The sequence below is a fragment of the Montipora foliosa genome, chromosome 9, assembly GCF_036669935.1.
Source record: "Montipora foliosa isolate CH-2021 chromosome 9, ASM3666993v2, whole genome shotgun sequence".
NCBI lineage: Eukaryota > Metazoa > Cnidaria > Anthozoa > Scleractinia > Acroporidae > Montipora > Montipora foliosa.
This window is the reverse complement of record NC_090877.1, coordinates 978,132-1,001,940: the sequence shown is the minus strand read 5'-3', so window position 1 is coordinate 1,001,940 and position 23,809 is coordinate 978,132. Positions and strand designations below refer to the sequence as shown.

The 23,809-nt window shown below is 38.8% G+C and overlaps 2 protein-coding genes across 2 annotated transcripts in view; one reads left to right on the top strand and one right to left on the bottom strand.

Moving 5' to 3' along the window:
* Positions 1-1,564: 1,564 nt before the first annotated feature.
* The window catches only part of LOC137969840 (Golgi apparatus membrane protein TVP23 homolog B-like), a 74,139-nt gene continuing 51,894 nt past the window's right edge, over positions 1,565-23,809 (bottom strand). The window contains exon 6 of the mRNA XM_068816222.1: positions 1,565-1,658. Coding sequence (XP_068672323.1) covers positions 1,623-1,658 — 36 coding nt within the window. The 3' untranslated portion in view covers positions 1,565-1,622. The remainder of the gene's footprint in view (positions 1,659-23,809) is intronic.
* Positions 6,994-23,809, top strand: part of LOC137969839 (guanylate-binding protein 6-like) — a 30,115-nt gene continuing 13,299 nt past the window's right edge. Inside the window, 10 exon segments of the mRNA XM_068816219.1 lie at positions 6,994-8,054; positions 9,430-9,563; positions 10,130-10,228; positions 13,146-13,284; positions 15,302-15,463; positions 15,674-15,831; positions 16,059-16,231; positions 17,692-17,869; positions 18,473-18,536; positions 18,539-18,724. Of these exon segments, the coding sequence (XP_068672320.1) occupies positions 9,558-9,563; positions 10,130-10,228; positions 13,146-13,284; positions 15,302-15,463; positions 15,674-15,831; positions 16,059-16,231; positions 17,692-17,869; positions 18,473-18,536; positions 18,539-18,724 (1,165 nt within the window). The 5' untranslated portion in view covers positions 6,994-8,054; positions 9,430-9,557.

Genomic DNA, 23,809 nt, shown 5'->3' with positions numbered 1-23,809 from the left:
AACCCTGCTCCCCAAGTGGGTAAAAGTGCAAAAGGTGAAATTATCTTCTGCCTCTAGCGATTCTTTCAACTTTTTGAGATTGATTGCAACTAATACAAGGGACCTAAATATCTAAAAAACGCCAAAGACAAGGTAGAGCAGAACACTTTGCGGGAAAATGAAATGCATGATAAAAGAAGCAACAAAAACCAAAACCAATATAATTTAATAACGTAAGTACATACATAGTTTTATTTGGTGTCTTATAGATTGTACATCAACTTTTATCCAAATAAACTAAAATTTTTAACAGTTATGCAACTTTAAGTTCCTTATTTCAAAACAATCAAAAATGTACTTTACAGTTATTTTCTGTAATTGTGCATTTTTAGTTGAATGGTCAAACAGCGTCAAGAACATGATTTATCTTTTGTCGGCATTTTCACTATGGGAATTTTAAATTGATTATACAAGTATAAGCATTCAAACAGTCAGCTTCGTTTTTCTTGATAAGAGACTAAGTAGTGTTGCTCATCTTCCGTTTCCCTTTTTCTCAAAGGGCAAATTCGTTCTTTGCGGGTTTCCCGGCTACATGGTCTTGCGTAACTACCTGTTTTTATCGCCAGCCTAACGTCAAGTTTAAGGTTCTCTTGGTTCCCCCACACCCCACAGGATATTCTTGACCAGCTTTTCAATAACATCTTACACAAAACATCAAAACAACAGAAAGTGTCCCTTTAATATCAACGCCATTTAACTACCTATTTACAACGATACAGTTGTGTCAGGGACAGTGTTGTTTTGACTTTAGTGAAGTCAGAGAGACACTTCAGCGCAATACGTGTAGTTTCCAACAAGTTATGTTGAAGTTCAGAGGAATGGTATAAAGGGGGACACGTTTATCAAAATTTACACGTGAATTATTATTGACCTCAATCTAATTGGCTTTATTATACACTCAACATAATATTGTGTTTCTGATTGGTCAATGACAATTGCATAAATAGGTTATAGAGTGCAAAAGAGGTCATAGAGTGCAATACGGAAGTTGCCGCTGTGGAAACAAAGCCATGGGATGATTTGTTGAGTATATAATAAATAAAAAACCGTATGAACTTTGAAAGTTCTGAAATTGTACTCGCCTCAGGCTCATGCAATTTTGAGAACTTTCAAAACATCACTCGTGCCCATAAATCATGAAATGCAATCTCGTTCATACGATTTCCTATACTTATTTCTGGAAATATCTGATCCCTTGAATATATTAGCGAGAATTGGCAACGTTAGACTAAAATTTTGCACTTTTGCCAAAAATGAAAGAAACCTGTTTGATCCTGGCTCATTTCTTGACTGTTAAATAACATAAACGTCTCAAACAAGAAAGGCAAGTAAGAAGAAAAGACAGAATTTTCATGTTTTTGTATCAAGCAGCAGTTTCAAGTAAACAGGATGCCAAATCTCTCTAATATCTTCAACAAGAAAGGGAATGAGCTCACATTTTTCTTTTCTACATTTTGATGTTTCCCTAAGTGATTGAATCATGTACATTGTATTTCTTAACTTAAAATCCCGGTATCAGTTGAGTTAAATATTTCCTTAACTTAAAGCTATGTTTATTACAGATGATTTAAATGTTAGGTAGTTCACGACTGCTGCTGGGTGCCTGCTGTGCCCATGGCCTGTGAATTAACGCAACAAAATTGAATTATTAGTTAATAAGGCAGCAAAGCAAAAATAATAATAATAAGTAACATAAAACATAAAATTTACTGTCACAGAGAGATGAGTATTAATATGTCAAAATGCTTAATATGCTGGTTACAAGGAAATGTATTATGATGACTCAGGGATACTGGAAAAAAAATCTGAGCACTCCTGGCAGGCCTCAAATGTATGACATTCTAAATGTTATTAGAACCTAATAATTATTATTACTAGACTGGATGCACTACCAGTGAGCAACGGGAAATATGTAGGAGCTAGGCCATTGAACTCACTCGTGTCCAGTAATGCAGTTAAACAACACACACGCCCAGTTTTGATATCTAACATACACGTTATTCCAAATGGCCGCCATTTTAGCATTCTTTTGTTTAATTGCAAATGGTGGCATTTCAGGCCTCGCTTTCAAACACAAACTTCAAAAGAATATTTAACCTTAAACGAGACCAAAAGGGCCAATTTGCAATCAAACAAAAGAATACTTAAATGGCAGCCATTTTGGAATAAGGTGTATGAAATGTCCCATCAAGTCTAAGTATTTTGCTACCTATTTCCAACAATATATACATACCGGTACATACATACTTGACCACTCCCCATAGGGTCTTTTCAGGGCCAATGAAACGTAAGCACGACAGACCAGAACATTCATCAGCAACTGTTAAGAATCCCAACTGGCCTTAGGCAAACTAGTTGGCTATTCACAAGTGCAGCTGAGAAGTTGAACCAGGGACTACCAGGAACAAGTTCAACGAGTGGTCAGAACGTGTCTTGAACTCGGGAACTCCGGATTTCAAGGCACAGCCTCCTAAAGTAGTTCTACGTAATATTTAGGGTTAGTATTATAATAAATGCTAGCCAGGAGTAATGTTAAAGTTGAAGACAAGAACAAGGGGACATTTCGTCGTTTTGCTTTCCAACCTGTAAAATGTGGGCGGACTTAATCCAGGAACTAAATTACTGTGAACGGTGCATTCTCGTCACCAGAGCCTCGGATCGAGTCAAGAGAAAAGCTCTGAGGTCGAGATTGGTGAACAGAAGTAAATAACAAAAAGGAAAACCTACCGTTCTGCGCTCACGTTTCAAGCAAAACTTTGAATTTGGTCATTTCACCTTGTTGTTTTGAAGAGGACGGCAAAGAACTTTACAAAAATAAAACTCAAGTACAGGTCTAAAAACAAACAAACTCGTTGTTTGTGTCAAAAACCCTCACTCGTTCGTTCCTCGCTCGTTCGGGTTTTTGACACAAACAACTCGTGAATAAAACCCCGTACGCCGCACTTTCTATGACGTAAACTATATATACCAAACTGCCGGCCTATTACCGTGCGTCCAGTCAAAAAGAATATTTTACTATTAACGATCAAGCAACGCGCCCGACGTAACGTTTTATGCAACTCGCTCCTGCTTCCATACCTGACTGCACTCTAAATCCACTAGTCTGTAAATAAAGAAACGGTTTTTAATGAGGAAGATGGGCCTTTTTATTTCACTTTGCTTGCCTAGAATGAATCTTCCACTTTTCAAGAAACATTGCGCACGTGGAAAAAATGGGTGAGGTTTGTATTCCTTGGTAAGTTCAGAATAAAACCGTTGCGATAATCGGATGGAAATGACAACGACAGTAACACTGACAATAGGCAGAGTTAGCAAAGACAACTTAACGTCAAATTAGATTTCCGGTGCTCAATTTGCCTTTTTGCCATTGGTCAAGTCAGTTTATATGGCAAAACGTTCAGAACCAACTGATGGAGTAGTGATGGAAATTTAATGCCCACGTCATTATCGTTAAAAACAAAACAAAATCAAGACAATGTGACTTTTCCTCTGGTTGGACTCCTACTTGCTTATTAGCTAAAGGTTTAAGACCCTATTTTAAGCATTGCAGATGACCAGTCCTTCAGAAGGAGAACTTCCATTAAGAAACGAGGTAGGTTTTTTGTTTAATGGAAGAAGCATGACCTTAAACATTGACATCACTATTAAGCATAACTATATAAAACTTTCCATGACTGCTAATACTTGGGTTCACATTTCATTTGGTAGATTTAAGGGGTAATGCCCGATATTACGTGGCCATAGTGCCCAATATGTCGCTTTCAGCTTACCAATATTGTTTGTCACATTAAGCCACATCCTACAAGCTTCACATTTTCATAAAACTTGTAGCAGACTATAAGTAAAAGGAATGCGCGTCCTTCCGATTTAGCAACAGAACGGGAACGTCAGTGGCGACGTCGCGCGCAGCAAAACTACCAATGAGAATTTAGAATAGAGAAGAAAAGAGTGGAGTCCATTCTATTCTGAATTCTCATTGGTGTTTTTTCTGCGCGCGCCGTCGCCACTGACGTTCCCGTTCTGTTGCTAAATCAGCCTAATAGTTTGAGAGAACGCACCATTTAGCGCGCGCGTCCCTCTCTCTGTTTTGCTGTCGCCGTAATAGTATACTGATTTTTCATGGCCGTGATTAAATAAATCTAACCCACACCATACAGTAGTCTCATCCTACCCTTCAAAAAAAAGATGAGGGCCAATTTCTTAAATGATCAACTAAGCTGGGCCCATAACAAGTTGCCTTTGTTTTAGATCGAACAAATTAAGGACACGATGGAAACGGCGCTGGGAAAAATGGATGCGGTCCTAAAGCGAGTTCAGAGCTCTTCAACTACATCGAAAACATCTCGGGCAGTCGTTGCAAGACAAAAACCCGTTACGGACGAGGAAGATTCACACAAAGATGATGATAGCTTCGGTTATGGTATAAACTCTGACGCAGCTGTGGAAAATGAGGAGAAGAACGAAAAAAAGGAAGAACCTGAGAGAAACACATCAAGCAAATCAGGAGATAGAAAGCCGGATTGAAAGGGATGTGGACGACGGAAACGCAGAATCAGAGGAAACAACTACAATAGTACGTCAGGTCTCTTCGAGGAATTCTCAAATTCATTTTTCTTCCAATTTTCAAACTTCTCGTGATGGTTGTTTAGCTGAGGCATTTCAAAAGATGAAACGACACAATCTTATCGTTGAGTAGTGTCATTTCACACCGTGTCAGCTATGTAGTGCTGAGCTGACGATGATTATCCGTGTGTTTTGGAGAATCTAATATATTTCTTCGAAGCGAGTGAAATTTGTGAATGAAAAACAACTTTCAATGAACATCTGTACGTAGACGGCCGCATAGCTTAAGCCTCTGAAAAGTGATTCCTTTCGTTTTTGAAATAAGAGCAACTATATAGCATCTTTGGAAGGCAAACGTCTTTCTACCACTTAAAATTTCAGCTTTAAGGAATCCAAGGATATCATTTCTCAGTTAGCTTGCATAAAATTTAAACGTGTTTCCATATCAAGGGTTCGTCATATCAAAAATCTCGTTAGAACGAATTTGGGAAAAAACAACCAAAATATTGGTTACATCGAGGTATGGATTTGATTACGAGTACGACATCGTCTAGCACGAGTACGAAGTTAAAACTTCAAACCAGTCACCTCTCCGGAACTCTCGCTCTTCCTTATTGCTTACCAGCAGACAAGGAGATTGTAGGAACTAGATTTAAAAGTCGTAGTCCTACTCATTCTCTTACTCGTCCTGAAATCTATTCAAACCTAGCATTTGTGTTTTAATGTCTGTATGAAGTTGTTCTCTTGTTACGGGATTAAAGGATTTTCATCACTGGTCCGTTCTGCATTCATCTTTTGTCGCGTGCTTACATTTACTCGTTATATCGGGGTAGATTAGTTTACGTTTGGGCTTCCGGGTTGTGTTCTGGAACGAGGATTTTGTTATATCGAGGCTGGTTGATAAATCATGCCGGAGACAAACTTAGCTGCATTCAAAGGTAGAGATTCCGCATTCGTGGCTGATTGGTAGAAAAGCAAAGGCCTACACAAACTTTGTTCAGCATTTAAAGATATTAAGAACCAATTTATGTCATCTTCGAATATATAAATATATTAAATTGTATTTACAATATAAACAGTAATTCAATATAATATCGACGTCGCCGGATACGATTTATAGAGGTCAATTGCTTTGACCGACCCCGGTGTATTTATGAATATTTTAATACATTTGCGACGATTGATATGTATGTGTATAAATAATGGAATAAATGTATGGAATGTATTTAAGTGTCGTTGCATGAAACTCCTTAAAACCAATGCATTCAGTTTATAAATATCTGGTAATTTTCCCGGGGGTGGGAGCATTTGATCACCTGAAATGGACCTATAATGAGGCATTTGAACAGCTTTTTGGGCCGGGGAAGAGGGCAGTTAAAAAAAAATTCAAAAATTCAAATTCCCGGGGGGTTGCCCAGGGGGGAAGGGGGGAGTTGAAGCTTCACTTTAACTGGTACATAACCACATCTCTTCTCAGGGGGCTATTTACCTAAGACTTTTACCATGACAAGACAATGATATACAATACCAAAAAAATATCATGTACTATTAGAGCTACATATTGAACTTGAATATCCTGAAAGACAAAACGCAGCTCAGTTGACAATATGGAATAAAGCGCTGTGTTACTGCACTACCACAAGTACGCGATGCGTGCCTATTTTTTCTAAAGATGACAGGAATTTTTTTCTTTCTGGCAAATGATTAATAGGCTGGTAGCCAGGTTTTTAACCTCAAAAAAAAGATCTGTTTCGTCGTATCAAAGTATCAACGACTTCTGGGTGAGCCCTTAAATGGTCTTAATGACCCCCGACTTGAAAAAAATGACTGGAACGCTGCAATTCAATACCACCCAACTTCAGTTTTTGAGTAACACGTACCACAGGCAACCCAGTGTACGCTTATGGGGCGTCTAGTTTTCTTTGAATTACAGGTACTGAACACAACTTCGCACAAAATACGCATTTTTTGCTAAACTAAACATTATTAGGGAGCAGATGACAGAGTAACCATTTTTCAAAGATATTTGGTTGCAGGCTACCACTTTGTAGCGTAATTTTGTTCAGAGCAAGGGATGAATATGAATGAGCTTCAGAATGAATGAGCACATTATTCTCGTCCCCAAGGTCCCGCGTTTTTGCTTTCGATCGCTGACCAAAACATCGTTGGCACTCGACAAGGGTCAGTTCGCTCGATCGCGAGCTCGATCGTATATTGCATGCAGAAAAGTTTCGCGTGACAGCATATTCCAACCGGTTTTCCAACGGTTGTGAGCTGTAGGAATAATTCTTATTTAAAGATTTAATTTGGCAGCATTCTGCCATACAGCTCACTAGTCTGCAGCAGCAAAGAAGGGAACGGTGAGTTGGTAGGTACTGGAAGGTATTTGGTTGTTTGTCACCATATTTTGCTATTAACTATACAAAATGAAAAGTGATTTTTTTGTCTTCTTGAAACCTCGATTTATGAACGTACTACAATAGTTCTTCGTGAAAGAGCAGACACTACGGAGAATAAATATGCGATCGCCTAGAATTTAACTTGCATTCAATACAAGTGAAATATCACGATGAACTTGACGTATTTGTTTCATGATTATTTGATTATTATTTTACAATCATGTGTCGGCAAATCATGTTCCTGAAATATTTGTGGTGTGTGCACTTCACAACATCCCAAAAAGAGAGAATTTGCGAAACAGTAGCACATTATTAAACATCTTGAAAATCTCGACTCGCCCTCTCGCGTTAAGACTAGAGCGGAAATTACAAGGGGATCGAAAACTCTACGGCAAAACACAAAGCACGCACCTTTCTCCACAAAGCTTGTGACCAGTGAAACAAACAGCCTTGCAGTTAGACGTCTGGCATTAATTGACGGAAAACTGTCCACAGCGCGGAACAATCTTCGTAACCGCAATACCCTATTTAAGTCGAAAAACTCTCACCTCCTAGGCTTTCCTGCGTGCCGCACAAGCAACATTAATGAGTTCGCATTCCATCATGGAGATACAGGCTTTGACTCTTCCGTCATTTTCGAATAAGTTAATTTCGCGAACAGGAAAGATTGCACGTGTTTTCTGTTCCATTTTTTGTCATTTACTGGCCTTATAGACTCCTTTTGGCTACTAGTTTGTCTGATCAACGAGGGTGAGCGCTTTTGTTCAGAAGTTTATTCGTTCCTTACTTTCAGTGTGGATTAAACGGATTCAGAAAGTGTTGGCGAAAATGTTTTGCCTTAAAAGTGGTTATTTAGAATTAATCTCCCTTGTAGACCTCTTTCAAAATGCTAATAAACCTTTCTAGCCTCGCTACAACGAGCAAATTTCAAAAGAATTTTTGTTTCAAAATAAGGGCAGCAGGTCTAATTAACATAAATACAAAAGAATGTAAAGGTGGTCACTATTATGAAAGTGGTCTTTAAAATATAGAACGCGGAGCAAAGCATTATTAGTAAGTATGCTTTGGCAATAGAAAAACCAGGATTGTATCATGAAATGCTGATCGGTTCCACTGCGTGCGCCAAGGGCCGTAAGTCAGTCCAGCGTGTAACTTTAATTTTTAATTTTAGACACATGAAGTAGGCAAACTCGGTGAAGTTTAACTTGAAAAATTAAGCAACTACATGGTGACGAGATAACTCGTCTTGGTGGCGACTTTGATTGCATATTGGTGGCGAGTCTTCCTGGTGGTGAGAAGACTAGTAACCGTTCAAATTGTCGACCCGGACAGAGCCGGACCACATGTACAACAACGTTCCTGAATTCTAGCAACATGCATATTGCTGTTGAACAACTTGCTTTTGCTTTTAACTTACATGAAACATCTGAAATAAATCAAGCTTGTTGCACTGCCTTTGGTTTTTCGTATAGAGGCAGTGTTTAATACTCTAGTTGTAATTTCCCGGAAATGCTGCTGATAAACACATGTTTTTCGGTTTATGAGGAGCTTGCAGGACCGTCATTTTGTTTGTCGCTTATAATTAGCTACTCAGATTGAAAGAGTGAGGCCACTCTCCGAGACACTTTAAATACCTGGGAGAAAGATGGACTGTAGAAATAGACGAAACGAAGGCTATATAGCAGGGGTAAAATAACGCCGTCATACTTTCGGTTTCGATTCAACATCCGGTGTTTTCACTGTGTTTGCGTTGAATATTTATAACTGTTGAATCGAATTTCTTTGTGTTTGTTTTTAGAAGCATTATTTCCTTCTTTTCCTTTTATCCTTTACTTAGTGACGGAATGTTTTGATTCCAGTAAAACAAACCTACTAACATGTCCTCGAAAGGAAATACCGTAACATGTTTCAATAAAAACATGTAATGGAAAGAAATTTCTTTCCGAGAATTCGGCAAACAGTTCAGAGTACAAGAAAGACCGTTTGAAAAAGTTTGAGACGGTCGGCAGGCTTCGTTGTACCCAGCTCTGATCAAAAATGGTTATATAAAACAAAGAAACTGTAGGGGTGAAATATACTTCGGGAAGATAACTTTCGGTTTGTTAGCAGATGCCACACCGTTTATACTTGGGGAAGTTAAGTTTCGGTTTCTTTATAACTTCCGGTTTATGTTTGGCCACCAGCAAGAGTCAAAACGTTTTTCCATTTTCTTCTATAGTTTTCGGCTAGCCAGAGACTCATTTTGCGACGGAGTAAATTAAGAAATAATATGCGTTCGTCCAATTCTGCTGCTCCCATTCTGAAAAAGGAATTGACGGTTATAAATTAGAGTGCCTAGTTTGCCATTGGCATTAACCCAACATAGGCTGAAAAGAGTTAAAAAATTCCTATACTAGCGTGGCGTTTTAATAATGTTATTTGTTTTAAGCTTTTAAGTATAGTTTGGAAGGTGTAGTAACACAAAGAGAAAGAAACTGCAATTTACACGAACGTATGTTTCCCTGACGGCGGTATACCCGACCTGCAGATCAGAAGTGAATACTTGCGTCGAAAAAGATGGAGGTAAGCTCGTGAAAAGATAGGCACTAGGTGGGGTCTTTCATTCAACCCCTTTTCAGTATAATCCTACCGTACAGAGGTGTAACGTCTAAGCTACAGTGGTGAATGGATATAAAATGTCTATGGGAAAGGACGGAGCATCCAGCTTAGGCCGAGAACGTAACGGCCGAATTTAAAGTGTTAAATTATTTATGCAACATCCTTCCCCTCCAGGTGCCTCTAGAAAGTCACGGCAAGCTGTTTTTTAAAAGCTATTTTGACTGCGACTACCCCGGTACCTTTGAATCATGCTCTGAAATATGACAGTTAACGTAGCCCTGTCTGCTGTGTATTGATCATGTTTTAGTTGACAGTTTTTGTTCGTTCTCTTATTTTAGTCAACTAAATCTTGTTTTTATTACACTGGGCCTGCAGTAATTGGCTCCCAGCTGTTACGGTCACCCTGCCAACTTTACTTATATGTCATTAATAATTTGTTTTTCGGCGGGGCAGACAAAATAAAAAAACATATTAAATAAAATATATGGCTATGGTACCATTGCGTGTTTTTTAAAACCCCTATTTATCAGGAAACCTGGAGGCGACAATATCAGTCAGTGGAAGATGAAGAAGAAGCGTTGGCGAAAGCATTAGAGCTTTCACGTCTAGAATATGAAAACAATCAATGTGTAAGCAGTCCAGACCTACTCTTAGATGAAAAGCCAAATGTTATTTTGACACAAAAATAAATTAAGTTCTTATGTACTCATTGTCCAGAATGGAATTTTATGATCCTTAGTTTAATGATTTCAGTAAAGGATCAGAACAATTTCTTCTTCTGTTTGGTTAATTAATTTAGTTATGATCATGGCTAAATATAGGACAGAGCAGTAGCATCGTTGTCTGCAACGTGGCTCCAGAGTTTTATGAGGGTCTCAATGAGGTTAACCGTCAACCGACAAATGGCCAAACATTTAACCCGTCAACCGTCAAAAACGCAATATTTTTACCGTCGCGTCAAATGAGTAAGCCAATATATTAACCATCAAATGTCACAGATATCCTTAATCAAGAACTACACGATTCCTCATACAAGTAGACCATTGGATTATTCAAATATGAGCTAAATTATATAGTTTTAATAAAAATCACAGCCAAATTTGTGCTTTAATTTCGTGTTCTAAATATCATTCTGAAAAATTAACCATCAACTGTCAAAACGGCTTATTTTTAACCGTCAACCTTCAAAGGGATCCCCCATTGATATAAGGAGTGATTAACGCCAAAATTAGAAATTCTCTTTTGCAGTTCTAACATCGTGTTTTAGACTTCTAAAGTGCTGTTATGCTCTTCTCATTTGGCATTGTAAAGTCCAATGCAAAACTTTCACATTAATTCAATTGTCTTTCTGAATTCCATTGTGTTCTTCTGTATCGTATTATGCTCTTCTGTATTGGAATATGTTCTTCTATATCGTATTATGCATTTCTGTGTTAGATTATGTTATTCTGTATCGTATTATGCGCTTCTGTATTAGATTATGTTCTTGTGTATTGTATTATGCTTTTCTGTGTTGAATTATGGTAAAGTGAATTATGCTTACGTAATGTCCTTCATGGCACTCACTGAACAAAATTGGACGACTGAGTGGGGAATGGGTCTAGTGTGTCAAAATGGCGGACCACGAGGAGGATGATACGAGTCCTTCGCCTATCGAAGGACTCAGTATGCAGTGCATATGAGAATTTTCACAATAATAATCCTCCTATACAATCTCACTATCTTTAAGAAATGCTAAGCTTCATACTTAAAGAAAATTCTTTTGAATTCAAAAGTGAAAATTATCTCCAGACCCATGTGACGGCTATGGGAACAAAAATGGCGGTCGCTTTTGCCAACATATTCATGGCCGAAATCGAAACCAACCTACTGAACCAATGACGTTTTCTCGCTTTGGGACATAAAAAGAGAGGACCTAGATATATTTATAACACAAGCAAATACATATCATCCAACGATAAAATTCACACCGAAATCGCTTTTCTTGACACAGTGGTTTACAAAGGAGTTAGATTAATTCGAAACAGAATCGATCCTTGACATCAAAACCCATTACAAACAGACCGAGACCTTCCAATCCACCCACTATACCTCTTGTCGCCCTCAGGGTGTAAAACGAGGTTTCATAAAGGGTGAAGCTATCAGACTCTTACGTACAAACTCCTCGGAAACAAAATTCCAGGAGGCCATCTCGAATTTTAAAACGCGACTTGAAGCTATCCTAAAAACCTAATAGATGTGCACATTGTCTGAAGCAACATTTTCCGGAAGGCGATCGGCATTAAGAAAACAAAAAAAAAAGACTCACGAGAGAATCATACCATTTGCCAAAACATATCATCCAGCAGTTAAAAACCTTAAACAACTCTTGATGCGAGAATGGAGTTTTATACAAAATTAGCCAATGCATTTTCAAAATGCCTCCTATCATATCATACAGAAGAGGGAAATCACTAAAAGTCATGCTCGGCGTTAGAGCAAAACTTTGAAGACACATATTACAGCGGCGCAACCGCAAAGACACGTAAGGAAGTCAGAGCAAGTCTGTCATGATCTTTTACCCAGCTAGTTTAGGATAGACTTCCTCAAGTTTACGCTTCAACTCAGTTGCATTAGCCTTGGAAGAAAAGCAAATTTTTTCTTTCGCAAACCAGCTGCTTGTAGCTTCCATTTCATTTCTTTTGATGGAACTACTTCTTGTTTAGAATATGAAAGACACAGAAATTCATGTGTCCCGAGGCTTCACGAGGCTTGAAGAACATGGGTGCGTACTTCCCTTTCTTTCTTGGAGGAGCAGAAAACTGATTTCTGCTCTGTGGCGCTGGACGGCGGCTACCACCAAGACCATCATCGTAGCTAGCGAAAAGTGTGCGTAGATTTGAGGTAATTCTTTCCGCCCTGTTTGCATGAAAAGTAAAAGTAGCTGTAGCAGGCCGGTTATTACCGCTTTCAGCACTGAGGACTCGTATCATCCTCCTCGTGGTCCGCCATTTTGACACACTAGATCCATTCCCCACTCAGTCGTCCAAGTGCCATGAAGGATATGACGGAAAAATAATTCACTTTATCATAATTCAACACAGAAAAGCATAATACAATACACAAGAACATAATCTAATACAGAAGAGCATAATACGATACAGAATAACATAATCTAATACAGAAATGCATAATACGATATAGAAGAACATAATCCAATACAGAAGAGCATAATACGATACAGAAGAACACAATGGCATTCAGAAAGACACAATTGAATGTGAAAGTTCTGCACTGGACTTTACAATGCCAAATGAGAAGAGCATAACAGCACTTTAGAAGTCTAAAACACCATGTTAGAACTGCATAAGATAATTTCTAATTTTGGTGGTAATCACCCCTCATACATTGAGACCCTCCTTTATTTCCAGGTAACTTTCTCTGCACTGACTGAAATTACAGCTAACGTCAGTTACATTCTTCTTCCCCGTGAAGGTTTCCTGCCTATTAGTAATTTACTGCTGGTTTTTTTTTCTGCAAAGCAATTTCTCCACTTTACTTGAACAGAATTCCAAGACACAGAGAGAAGAACCGACTCAAGGAGCTCAAGCGTTTTCTGAAGCATCCTTGTTATCACGAGAGGGACACCGATGGGAAACATATCCAGCTGGGGAAAAGGATTTGCAGTTAAAACAAGTTGTCAAAGGTTGCTAAAGGAAGTAGCCAGAAAACTGTGTACATACCGAATCAGGATTAAGCCCGAGTTTGAAATCGGCCATATAGCACTTTAAAGATCAGAGTGGTTTTCGTTAAACCTGGAATGTAGTTTCCTGGAATATAGTTTCCTGGAATATAGTTTCCGTTGGAACTCCTTATTCAGTGTTTCTTTTTTTTTAATGTTATCATTTATGTCCTGCCTCGTTTGCAAATCTTGATACCACAAAAACTTTGTTTTGTTGACCAATCTTACAGCTGAATTGCTCTCCGGCAACAGATCGAAACCAACGAAAACCGCGTACTGTAAATCCTCTATTAAGCCCCCCTCTGTAACAAGCCTTCCTTTTTTTTAGAGGAAGAAAGTTATTAAGCCCCTCCCTCTCTTTTAATCCACCTCCCCTCCCCCTCCCCTTATTCTTCACATCCAAGTTAGTAAATAATAGACTGTAATTAATCACGACTGTAACACTTCATGTGGACTTATCCGGTATGGTTTATTCACGTGATGAAAGTTCGGATTTGTTTTTGATTCTCGGCTTCATGACCTCCAACTTCACACTGAGGTGCGGTATTGCAGAATATCAAAATATAAATAGGTCGTATCACTTTTGACATATCAAAATTGTTCTCATACATTTCTTGGAAGGTTTTTTGATAATATCATGAGATTTTGATACTGATAGAAGGCAACGATGTTTTGATATTCTGCAAAGGTACTTGAATATCAAGATCTCATGATATTTTCAAAATATCAAGAAGGCTAAAAACTATCAAGTCTCTGCTAGGGTCAGGTGATAGGTGATTAGGTTTGATATTTTGATATATCGTGATATTATCACGATATGTGATATTATCACGATATCGTGATATTATCAAAATATCAAGAAGGCTATCAAAATCTCAAGTCTTTGGTAAGGTCAAGTGATATGTATTGAGGTTTGATATTTTGATATATCATGACATTATCAAGATCTCATGATATTATCAAATTTTGAAGGAAGGCTATCAAAATCTTAAGTCTTTGCTAGGGTCAAGTGATGTGGTGTGAGGTAGAACGAGGTTTACCGGTATTCATGTGTTTCAAGGATTAAAGAACGAGGTTGTGTATTCAAGTGTCATGGTGATATTGGAAAATGAGAATATCGTGATAATATCAAAATATCAAGATATCATGGTGAAGTAACTTCATTATCAGAATATCATGATAATATCAAAAGATCAAGATATCAAGGTGATATAAGAATATCAGAATATCACGATGATATCGAAATATCACGATAATATCAAAATAGCGAAATATCAAGTAATTTGTGACATTTTGATATTCTGCAATTCCGCACCTTAGTGGAAACTTCAGGTGCTTGAAACGTCCAGCCTTCAGAGTTTTAACAATGAAATGGGGGGTGTAAAAACGTACAATATTTTATTCACTCTGTAGTATGACAAAGACGAATTACGCAGCCAAAATTCCTTTGAAGAATCTTTTTTGTAGGCCAATCGCTCACAAATGCTGTATCTCTTCCTTCAAACTCTTCCATCTCGTCCAAACGCGTGTTTTATAGCTGTTAGCGACTTCGGCTCCCGAAAAACGAAAATCCTGACACTTCCGATTCAAATTTCCCCACCCCACGCGTGCAAAGGTCAAATTCCCCACTCCCCGGGCACAGAAGATAGTAAATGCCCGGGAAGGGAGGGGAAGGGGGGTGTTGAAGTTTCGATTTGATCGGCGTATAACAGCCCGACACTAAGGCCACTTATTGGTATCACACTCGTGATTTCTTTTGGCTTGTGAAATTAATTTTTAAAAACGTGGTGATATTCCCCCCCTTTTATTTAAGTATCGTCGCGTGCCCAAATAGAAGGAACTCGTATTTGATGCGTTGTGTACAATTGCAATAAACGTGGGAGACAAAACGCAAAACACATCACTCTGCACTTTCAACGACGAAGTAGCAAACTTAGAGCTTAATCGATCAGTAACACAGAATTTGCATTCACTATGTTAGGGGAATCGAATACAAGAGGTGGAGATATAAGAGCTATTCCTCTTTGTCTGCCTAACAACCGCAAGTGGAATTCGGAACTCCGTGATTACATCAAAACAGGCGAGGAGCGTTCTTCATTGTACGTGGTCGAGGAAGCACTTGAGAAGCTTAGGGAAGTAAAAGGTGCGACACTTTTCTTTAGCGTGACGAATTAAAAACAATGTGTAATTTTTGCTTGCTGCTACTCAGTCTCTCTTACAGAAATGGCAGAGCTATATTGTGAGATCTGTATCGAAGATCTATAGTTAATACTTTTGGGGCCTTTCAATTATGACGCTATAATTTATAGTTTGTAATGCGAGATGCTACTCGTTTTTACTTACCCTTATTTAGGTCCCGTGTGCGTGGTATCCATTGCTGGTCCATACAGGAAAGGAAAGTCTTATATTTTGAGTGAAGCATTTGATCAATCGGACGTCTTCCCTCTTGGTCATGAAATGTTGGCTGAGACAATGGGAATCTGGCTGTGGATCGTACCAGGAAAGTATAAGGTAAATTCACAATGGACCGGCTGATCTGGGTGATCAATCTAGAATATATCCGAGGCCACCTCTCGTAGAGGTCTCCATTTGAATCGATCTCAAAGCTTTTACTTTCTAGCTTCATACTTTTGTCGTAACGAACCCGAAGGGCTATCTACAGCGGATCTAAACTGGCTAATACTAAGCGCTTCAACTATAACAAGTCCTGTCTTTTATGGCCATTCGTTTATTCTTAGAACTCGAGGAGCCAGGAGTTCAGTGTGGTACTGCTAGACTCGGAAGGAATTGATGCTGCTACCAGTGATGGCCGTGACGATAATCAGATATTTACGCTAACCGTACTGCTGGCTTCTGTGTTGATTTACAACTCACAAGGTGTTCCCACAAGGCGTGATCTTGAGGGACTAGAGTATCCTTAATATCAAATATCATAAATATTAAAGGTTTGTTACCCAGAAGATCACGGATTTGGAAGATCTGGAGGATTTGTATCTTCTCGAAGGTTTTTGTATTTATTGTGTAAATGCAGAACATTTACTTCAAGATAATGTTAATGGCGTTATGTGTTCAAGAAAACAATCAAAATCCTGATGGGAATCATATGACCCCTTTATACTCTTTATGAGCACTCACAAGATGTTGTTTACATAAAAAGCTATGAATTTCCACTGAAAGATTATACGATAGTTGTTTCTATTTTCTGTCTGGTTGTAAATTAAAATTACATCGTTAGACGCGAGGAAATCCTATAAAATCGTTTAAGTGTTCCTAACAGGTCCGTACGGCTTTTTGCGGCTCCGATCGCGCTAATGCGTAGGGCCCTCATACGGGGATTTTCTCAATAGCTTTACAATGAAACCACGCGCGGGGCCGTACGGGTCATATGATTAAAAAAAATAATAATAATAAAATAAAAAATTATATTATTTGTAATCCTTGGCTTGCTTGTTTAGTCTCTTAAGCACCGGGTCCAACCCGTGGGCCTTAGGTACCAAAGAGTTCACTTCATTGACAGAACCTTTCTCAAGATGCGAGCTGATCCCAGAAGAGAAATCTTTTTGGAGCTTATCAATGCTGACTGTGCCTGGAATCTTGTCAACGTAATACTTTTCCAGTCCCTTCTTAATGACCCCAAATGCATCAATGACAACTGGTATCGTCTCTGTTCCCATTTCCCACATTCTGCGATCTCGATCTCCAAGTCTTTATACTTAGATTGTTTCTCGACTACCTTAACGGGTGTATTTCTGTCTGATGGGACTGCCATATCTATGATCTGACATTTCTGATTTGTGTGATCTCTGATTATAGTATCTGGTTTATTAGCCGCTATTTCCCTGTCAGTATGAATTGGCATATTCCACAGAATCGTTGCTTGTTCTTTCTCTACAACAGTACCTGGTTTGTGGTCATACCATTTGTCAGTTGTCTTGATATCATAGCTCTGGCACACCTTCCAATGGATGTATGATGCTGCGTTATTCTTATTCTTCTTCTTCCTATTATTATTATTATTATTATTATTATTATTATTATTATTATTTTATTTATTTATTTTTTAATCGAATTATAACAGAGGTCTATGTGGGCATCTGGCCTCCTCCCGAGACCTGAGGAGGCATGTGTAATATTCGATAAAATGAAAATAAAATTACTATTATTATTATTATTATTATTATTATTATTATTTTAATTTGAACGCAACGGTGAGCTATGAAGTACGCTTTACCTCGATCATTACACTAATCAAACAGAACTGTCAAGAACATAGGACCATATAGTAATGGTACTTGCCAAAATCCAATACAAATGTTATATTGACCCATTTCAATATGTCCCAGTCTGCTATTTTCTTTAACGGCGTAATAGTTTTATTGTTAATTTGTCTCAAAGAATCCAGATTCGATCAAATCAAGGAGTTAGTACCAATAGAGAAGAAAAAGATTTCTTTCACAAAACATTTCCTTTCTTCCTTTGGCTGTTGAGAGACGTAACACAGAACATACCGCGTGATTGCAAAGACTTAAAAGATTACTTTCTGAAAATGGTAAGAAGCCAATCAGCAACCAATGAGGTTGGAGCTAAGGGATAAACGAGGCCTAACAATAAATGTGACAATAATAATAATAATGATGATGATGACAATGATAATAAAATAATAATGATAATAGTAATGATAATGATGATGACGATGACGATGACGATAAACCTATTTTACAGCATTCCTTTGAAACTTATTGTTGTACTTAATTCAGAACGTAAACAGGATCGAGCAGCCATACAGTGGGAAGACTGTTTATGCGTTCGACGTATTACGTCTTCCCTGATTCTCCAAAATGCTATGTCGAACTAAACGCATCCTAAACGAACATCATGCAATGTTGTCGTGTTATTTATTTCAAAGGCCTTAATTCTGACTTGCAGTATTTGTAGAGAAACTGTCTTGAACGAAGTTGTATTTTGCTGCCGTCCTTTTTTTAATTAGGGGAATAGTGAAGACAATTTTCTCCAAGGCGAGATTAGCTGCTAATATGAGAAAATTACCTGACCCTGATCGTTATCGATAGGAGGAATTTTTACCATTGTTCATTTGAATGACACTCGTTTAGTGCTTTTATATTAAAGTTTGCTCTGTGTTGTTTGCTAACAGGTTTTCAAAGAGCAGGATTCATCTCTTCCCAAGAGTCAGGATGCAGCAGAGAGCATCTTACGTTTTTTGGGTTTGATGCATTTAATTTACCTCCTCCTACGGCTGACGATGAAATAATGAGAAGAATGCATGAGAAGAAGAGTCAGTTACGTCCCCAGTTTTTAACCAAATTAGAGCAATTCAAGTCGTTATTAAAGTCTATCTTGGTTCCTAAACACAGCTGTGTTGATGGACAGTTCGTAACTGGAGAAGGTAAGTTCTTTGTCTCCAGCTTGTAACTCTGCGTGGATGAAAATTACATTGCCAGTTTTTATGGAGTCATGTGATTAAAATCAGACTTACATCCTTGGTTCTCTTTGTGCGCTTCCTCACGAGGTGAAGCTCGTTGACTTCTAGTTTCCACCTAGGATTGCATGGGCCGTTTTTACTGATGCAAGTGTTGTTCAAAGTAATACATTCTATCATTATCACTTTAACATTTGACCGCCTACATTCTGTTTTCTTATATAAAATACTCCATCTTCCTTATGGCATGCTCAGATACAACTCTAGCAGCTCTGAGTTTCGTATTACAGTTTTCTACTGCATCTTTTGTTGAGTCAGGAAATACTTTAAGCAACCAACTTCGTGGTGGGTTAAAGCAGCAACCCCTACTGTTGCAAATGGTATTTCCCCATAACCTAGTAAAATAAGAACTTTGTTTGGAACCTGCTTCAATGGCATTGAAAATATCTGAAGATTGAAGGATGGTTGAATCATGCATTGAACCTGGAGCGCCAACGCCTGCCCAAAGAAGCGTAAGACCGGCAGGTACAAAACGCAGGTCACAGGACACAGGGCACAGGTGATTGCTTTACCTATACAGAAAGTATCCTAAACATTCATAAAAGCTAGCCTTAGGCCTAATTAGGCCTGAGGTTAGCTCTTATGAATGCTTAGGATACTTTCTGTATCGGTTAAATAATGACTTGTGACCTGTGACCTGCGTTTTGTACCTGCCGCCAAGCTGACTTTCTGGAGATGCTGGCTTTTGAACCGAGTAGTCTCTTTTCTTACGTCGTCGACAACACTATCCAGGAGAAATGTAAAAGTCTCTCTGGTAACCCGAAGTCGTTTCTTGAACTGAACATCACTCCAGTTGTTGAAACCATCATCCCACCATTGCTGATTCCTCTCTTCGTTTGGGCTTCTTCTCATCGCCTCTGGTGGCGCCTAAAGCAGCAACTGCTGCACAAACTGGTATTGCTAAGTTTTCTGATTCAAGAAGTTGGAACTTGGGTACCATCGACCCGCTACACCAGAAATCTTCGCCCAACAGACGTTTTCTTCCGGAGAAAAGTTTGCTATACACGTGCAGCGCGGCGGCCATTTTGCTTTTAGAACACAACTTGAACCTAGTGCCAGTTCTCTTTGCGCTCAAGTGTACTCATTTGTGCTCACATTCTCCTTGGTAATATGAATTTAGGACCATATGGCCGCCTGGAATTCAAATTCGACGAACAAATGTCAGACGATTTGTTCGTCCTCTAGTTTGAAAACGACCAGTTACTAGAAGGCAACATTTCGTCATCATCTTTTTTATCCATGTGGTTCTTTCCACGGTACCTTAAAATACCATAAAATAGGAACAAAACTCGCTTATTATATTCGGATTGCTAATTATTATTATCTGTAAATAACTGTTGTAAAAATGACCGAAGATTGTTCGAAAATGTTGATACTGAGACTATGCTTTTGCTTTCTGAGGTTGCGTCTTGCAGTTTGTGGCCGAGTCTGTCACCTCTGTTAATGATTTGCTCCTGAAAAATCGATTTGTGACACAGGCAATATAATTTACTATCAGATACTGTAATCTTTGATCTTCATAGTAAAAGGAACCGCTGCAAATGTTCGAAAATTACTCACCCTCAATCACTATGCTGAACCTTCGATATCGATGCTCCTTGTGACTTTATGCCTCGTGACTCAAGTTACCCAGAACACCTCGCGAACTCGGTGAGCAATACCGATACCACCTTGCACCCCCTGTTAAGCAATACCGATACCACCTTGCTTTGCGCGCTCGGTTGAACAAGTCGAGATTGTTTTCCCCTATACCAGTAATAGTTTTCACTACATCCGCCCCCACCTGAGATAAAACGGAAGGCAGTTGAGGTCTTTTCCAATTAATATGTGCTGCACATTGTGATGTCTTCATATTATTTTACATGTAATTAGCAGTAGGTAAATGAAAGTGAAAGATGCAAGGAAAGGATGGACAACAACAAAAAGCATTTATTTTTAATTCCATCAACGTTTATTTCATACGCTATCAACTAAAAAGTAATTTTCTTCATTTTGGAAAATACCTTGAAAATATGATAGTAAAACGGGAACAGGAACATTCAATGACTAGAAGGTAACATTTCGTTGTCGTCTTTGGTCATCATCTCTTTGATCCATGTGGTTCTTTCAACGGTACCTTGAAATACCATAAAGTAGGAAAAAAACTCGCTTATTATATTCGGATCGCTGATTATTATTACCTGTGAATTGCTGCTGTAAAAATGATCGAAGATTGTTTGAAAATGCTGATACTGAGACTATGCTTTTGCTTTCTGAGGGTGCGTCTAGCAGTTTGTAGCCAAGTCTGTCGCCTCTGTTCAGTCTCATTTCATTTCTTTCTGACAAGTCGTCGCCGTGTTTACGATTTCTGCCTGAAAAATCGATTTGTGACCGAGGCAATATGATATTCTATCAGATACTGTAATCTTTGATTTCAAAGTAAAAAGGAATCACTGTAAATATTCGAAAATTACTCTCCTTCAATCGCTATGCTGAACCTTCGATATCGATGCTTTTTTTAACTTTCTGCCTCGTTACTGGACTGCGCGCAGTCTCTTTTGCTCCAGAATCGTTGAAACAAACGCGTACGTTGAACTTTTAATGGCTGAAACTGCGGGTCGCAAATACCGTGGGCGTTGGTTAGAGTAAAAAGAGAGACTGCAATGGTTTCATATTGCGTTTTGGAACCTCGTCGCTCAAGTGACGGAGTGTTGTTATTGGTCGATCTCGGGGGAAGCGATGACGCCAACTTTGGTAAAGGTCAATCAACTCTAAATTCGCGGAATTTATGTATTTATTTATTTATTTGTGAGTGAGTGTGTGTGTGTGTGTGTGTGTGTGTAGGAGATAAACCCTGACAATGCACACCCCAAATAATCATACTTTTAATTGAATATATGTTTGAAAGAAAATTTGCCCTGAGCGGGATTTGAACCCACGTCCCCCCATTTAAAAGTCGGGTGCGATCAACACTACAAAACCAGGACAACCATGCTGGCAACACAGCCATCGAAGAGGTGTTTTACGTGGTAAGGGCGTGGGCCTTCCGGGAGAATTTCCTTCAAGGTGACAAGGTAGGGGAGCCTATAACTCCTCTTGAAACCCAACTGAGGATCAAGTTAATGATGCACTACCGTCGTCAACTTAACGGATGACAAGGAAGGACCCTCGAAGGATACAGGCTAATTTCACTTTTTATAGAGAGTGTAGGAGAGAAACCCTGACAATGCACACCCCAAATAATCATAGTTTTAATTGAACAAGACGTTTTTTTAAAGCGTTTACTCGGAATACCAAGTGGCGCAGAAGTAGGGTGATACATTTTTGGACGAGGTAGTTTTTGTGACTACTGCGCATGGCGCGTAGTCACTTTTGCCATCGTGTTAGTTTTTTCCGAAAATGATTATGTAACAATAGAATACACTTCGGAGCCAATCCGCATACTAAGAGTACCAAAGTTCGGACTCTGCAAACAGTACGATGAATTGCCGATAGTTCGCGAGGACGAACGAAATGTTCGGGTGCCCCGTGTTCGCAGATGATCTGGGAAGAATACGGTTCTGAGGTTAGGTTTTAATTCTTACAACAGTTACTTCTCGTAGCTTTCGTATTTTGTTTCTAACCGACCAATTGAGCCCGTTTACGCGTTTAATTAAGGCGCCGTTTTCGAGAAACAAAGCTTTGCAGTAGCACGTTACTGTCAAACCATAGATGGTTCATAGTTAGATCATCAAATTAGCGAGGTCTTCTGAATTGTCATCTATAGGAGGTTGAAGATACCCAAAAAATAAGTCTTTCTCCAAGTTTCCAGTTCCATGACGTCTTTCGTTTCGAAAATACAGTATTTCGAATTTCCTAATTGTCACCTTACGTAGCTTATCATGGTGACACCATAATACCAAGCTACAGTGCAACTCCGTTAATACGGTCATCAACAGGCCGAAAAAAATTGGCCGTATTACCGGGGGTAGGGTGAAATTCATGACTAAAGGGCCGTAATGACAAATATCGCATTTGCACTTCCAGAAAAACTTTTCTCTTTAATAAACAACAAGAATGTACGTACAGTAATTGTATAAAATACTTGAAACTTCGCACAGTAGGTAAAACGCTTAAAATTGTTAAGTGTACTGTGCGTTCCGAGCCTAAAATCAAAACAAGAATAGGCCCAGCTTACTATGCGTCTAAAAAAACGGAAGCCGCCGTAATTACCTAACCGAAAGACTTGAGTATCAATTGTGTTTTTGATGAAAGCACAAAGACTTAACCCTTCACGATTTGCCTTACTGGATTTTACAGTAGTGTCAAGATCATGTTTGTAATGAAAACAGGGAGGAGTGTTGCTGACAGTACTTTGTAAAGTAAATCGGCTGTTCGATTACAGCGGTAAATAACGAAGGGGCAGGTACAAAACACAGGTCACAGGGCACAGGTCACAGGTCACAGGTCATTGTTTTACTAATACAGAATGTATCCTAAACATTCATAAAAGCTAACCTTAGGCCTAATTAGGCCTAAACAAACGTTTTTAGGCTTAAGGCTAGCTCTTATGAATGTTTAGGATACTTTCTGTATTAGTAAAACAATGATTGTACCTGCCGATAACGAAGGTCAATGAAATTAACATGTCACAGGCGTTTGGCGCGAGTGGCCGAGTTAACGGTGTGAAATTATAGAGGACTCTACTGTTTGGGATTTAAAATTGTGGCCGTTGGCCGTATTAACGGGTGACCGCATTAACGAGGGTTTTCTATAAGAGAATGTATGGCCGTTAGGCGGGCTTCTGCTGTATTTGATTGAAAAAAATATCTATCCCTATGAATCTAAGCAGTTTGAGCCTTTTAAGTACATTAGGAGATGTGTTCATACATTTTATCTCATGAGCGACAATTAAGCGCTTTCAAGGAAAAGTTAAGTAAAAGTTGTATGATTTCAACGCTTCGACAAAGAGCTCAGAAACGATGTACCGCACAGATCTGAGAATTGGAGGTGGTGTCTAAATTTGTTTCCCGC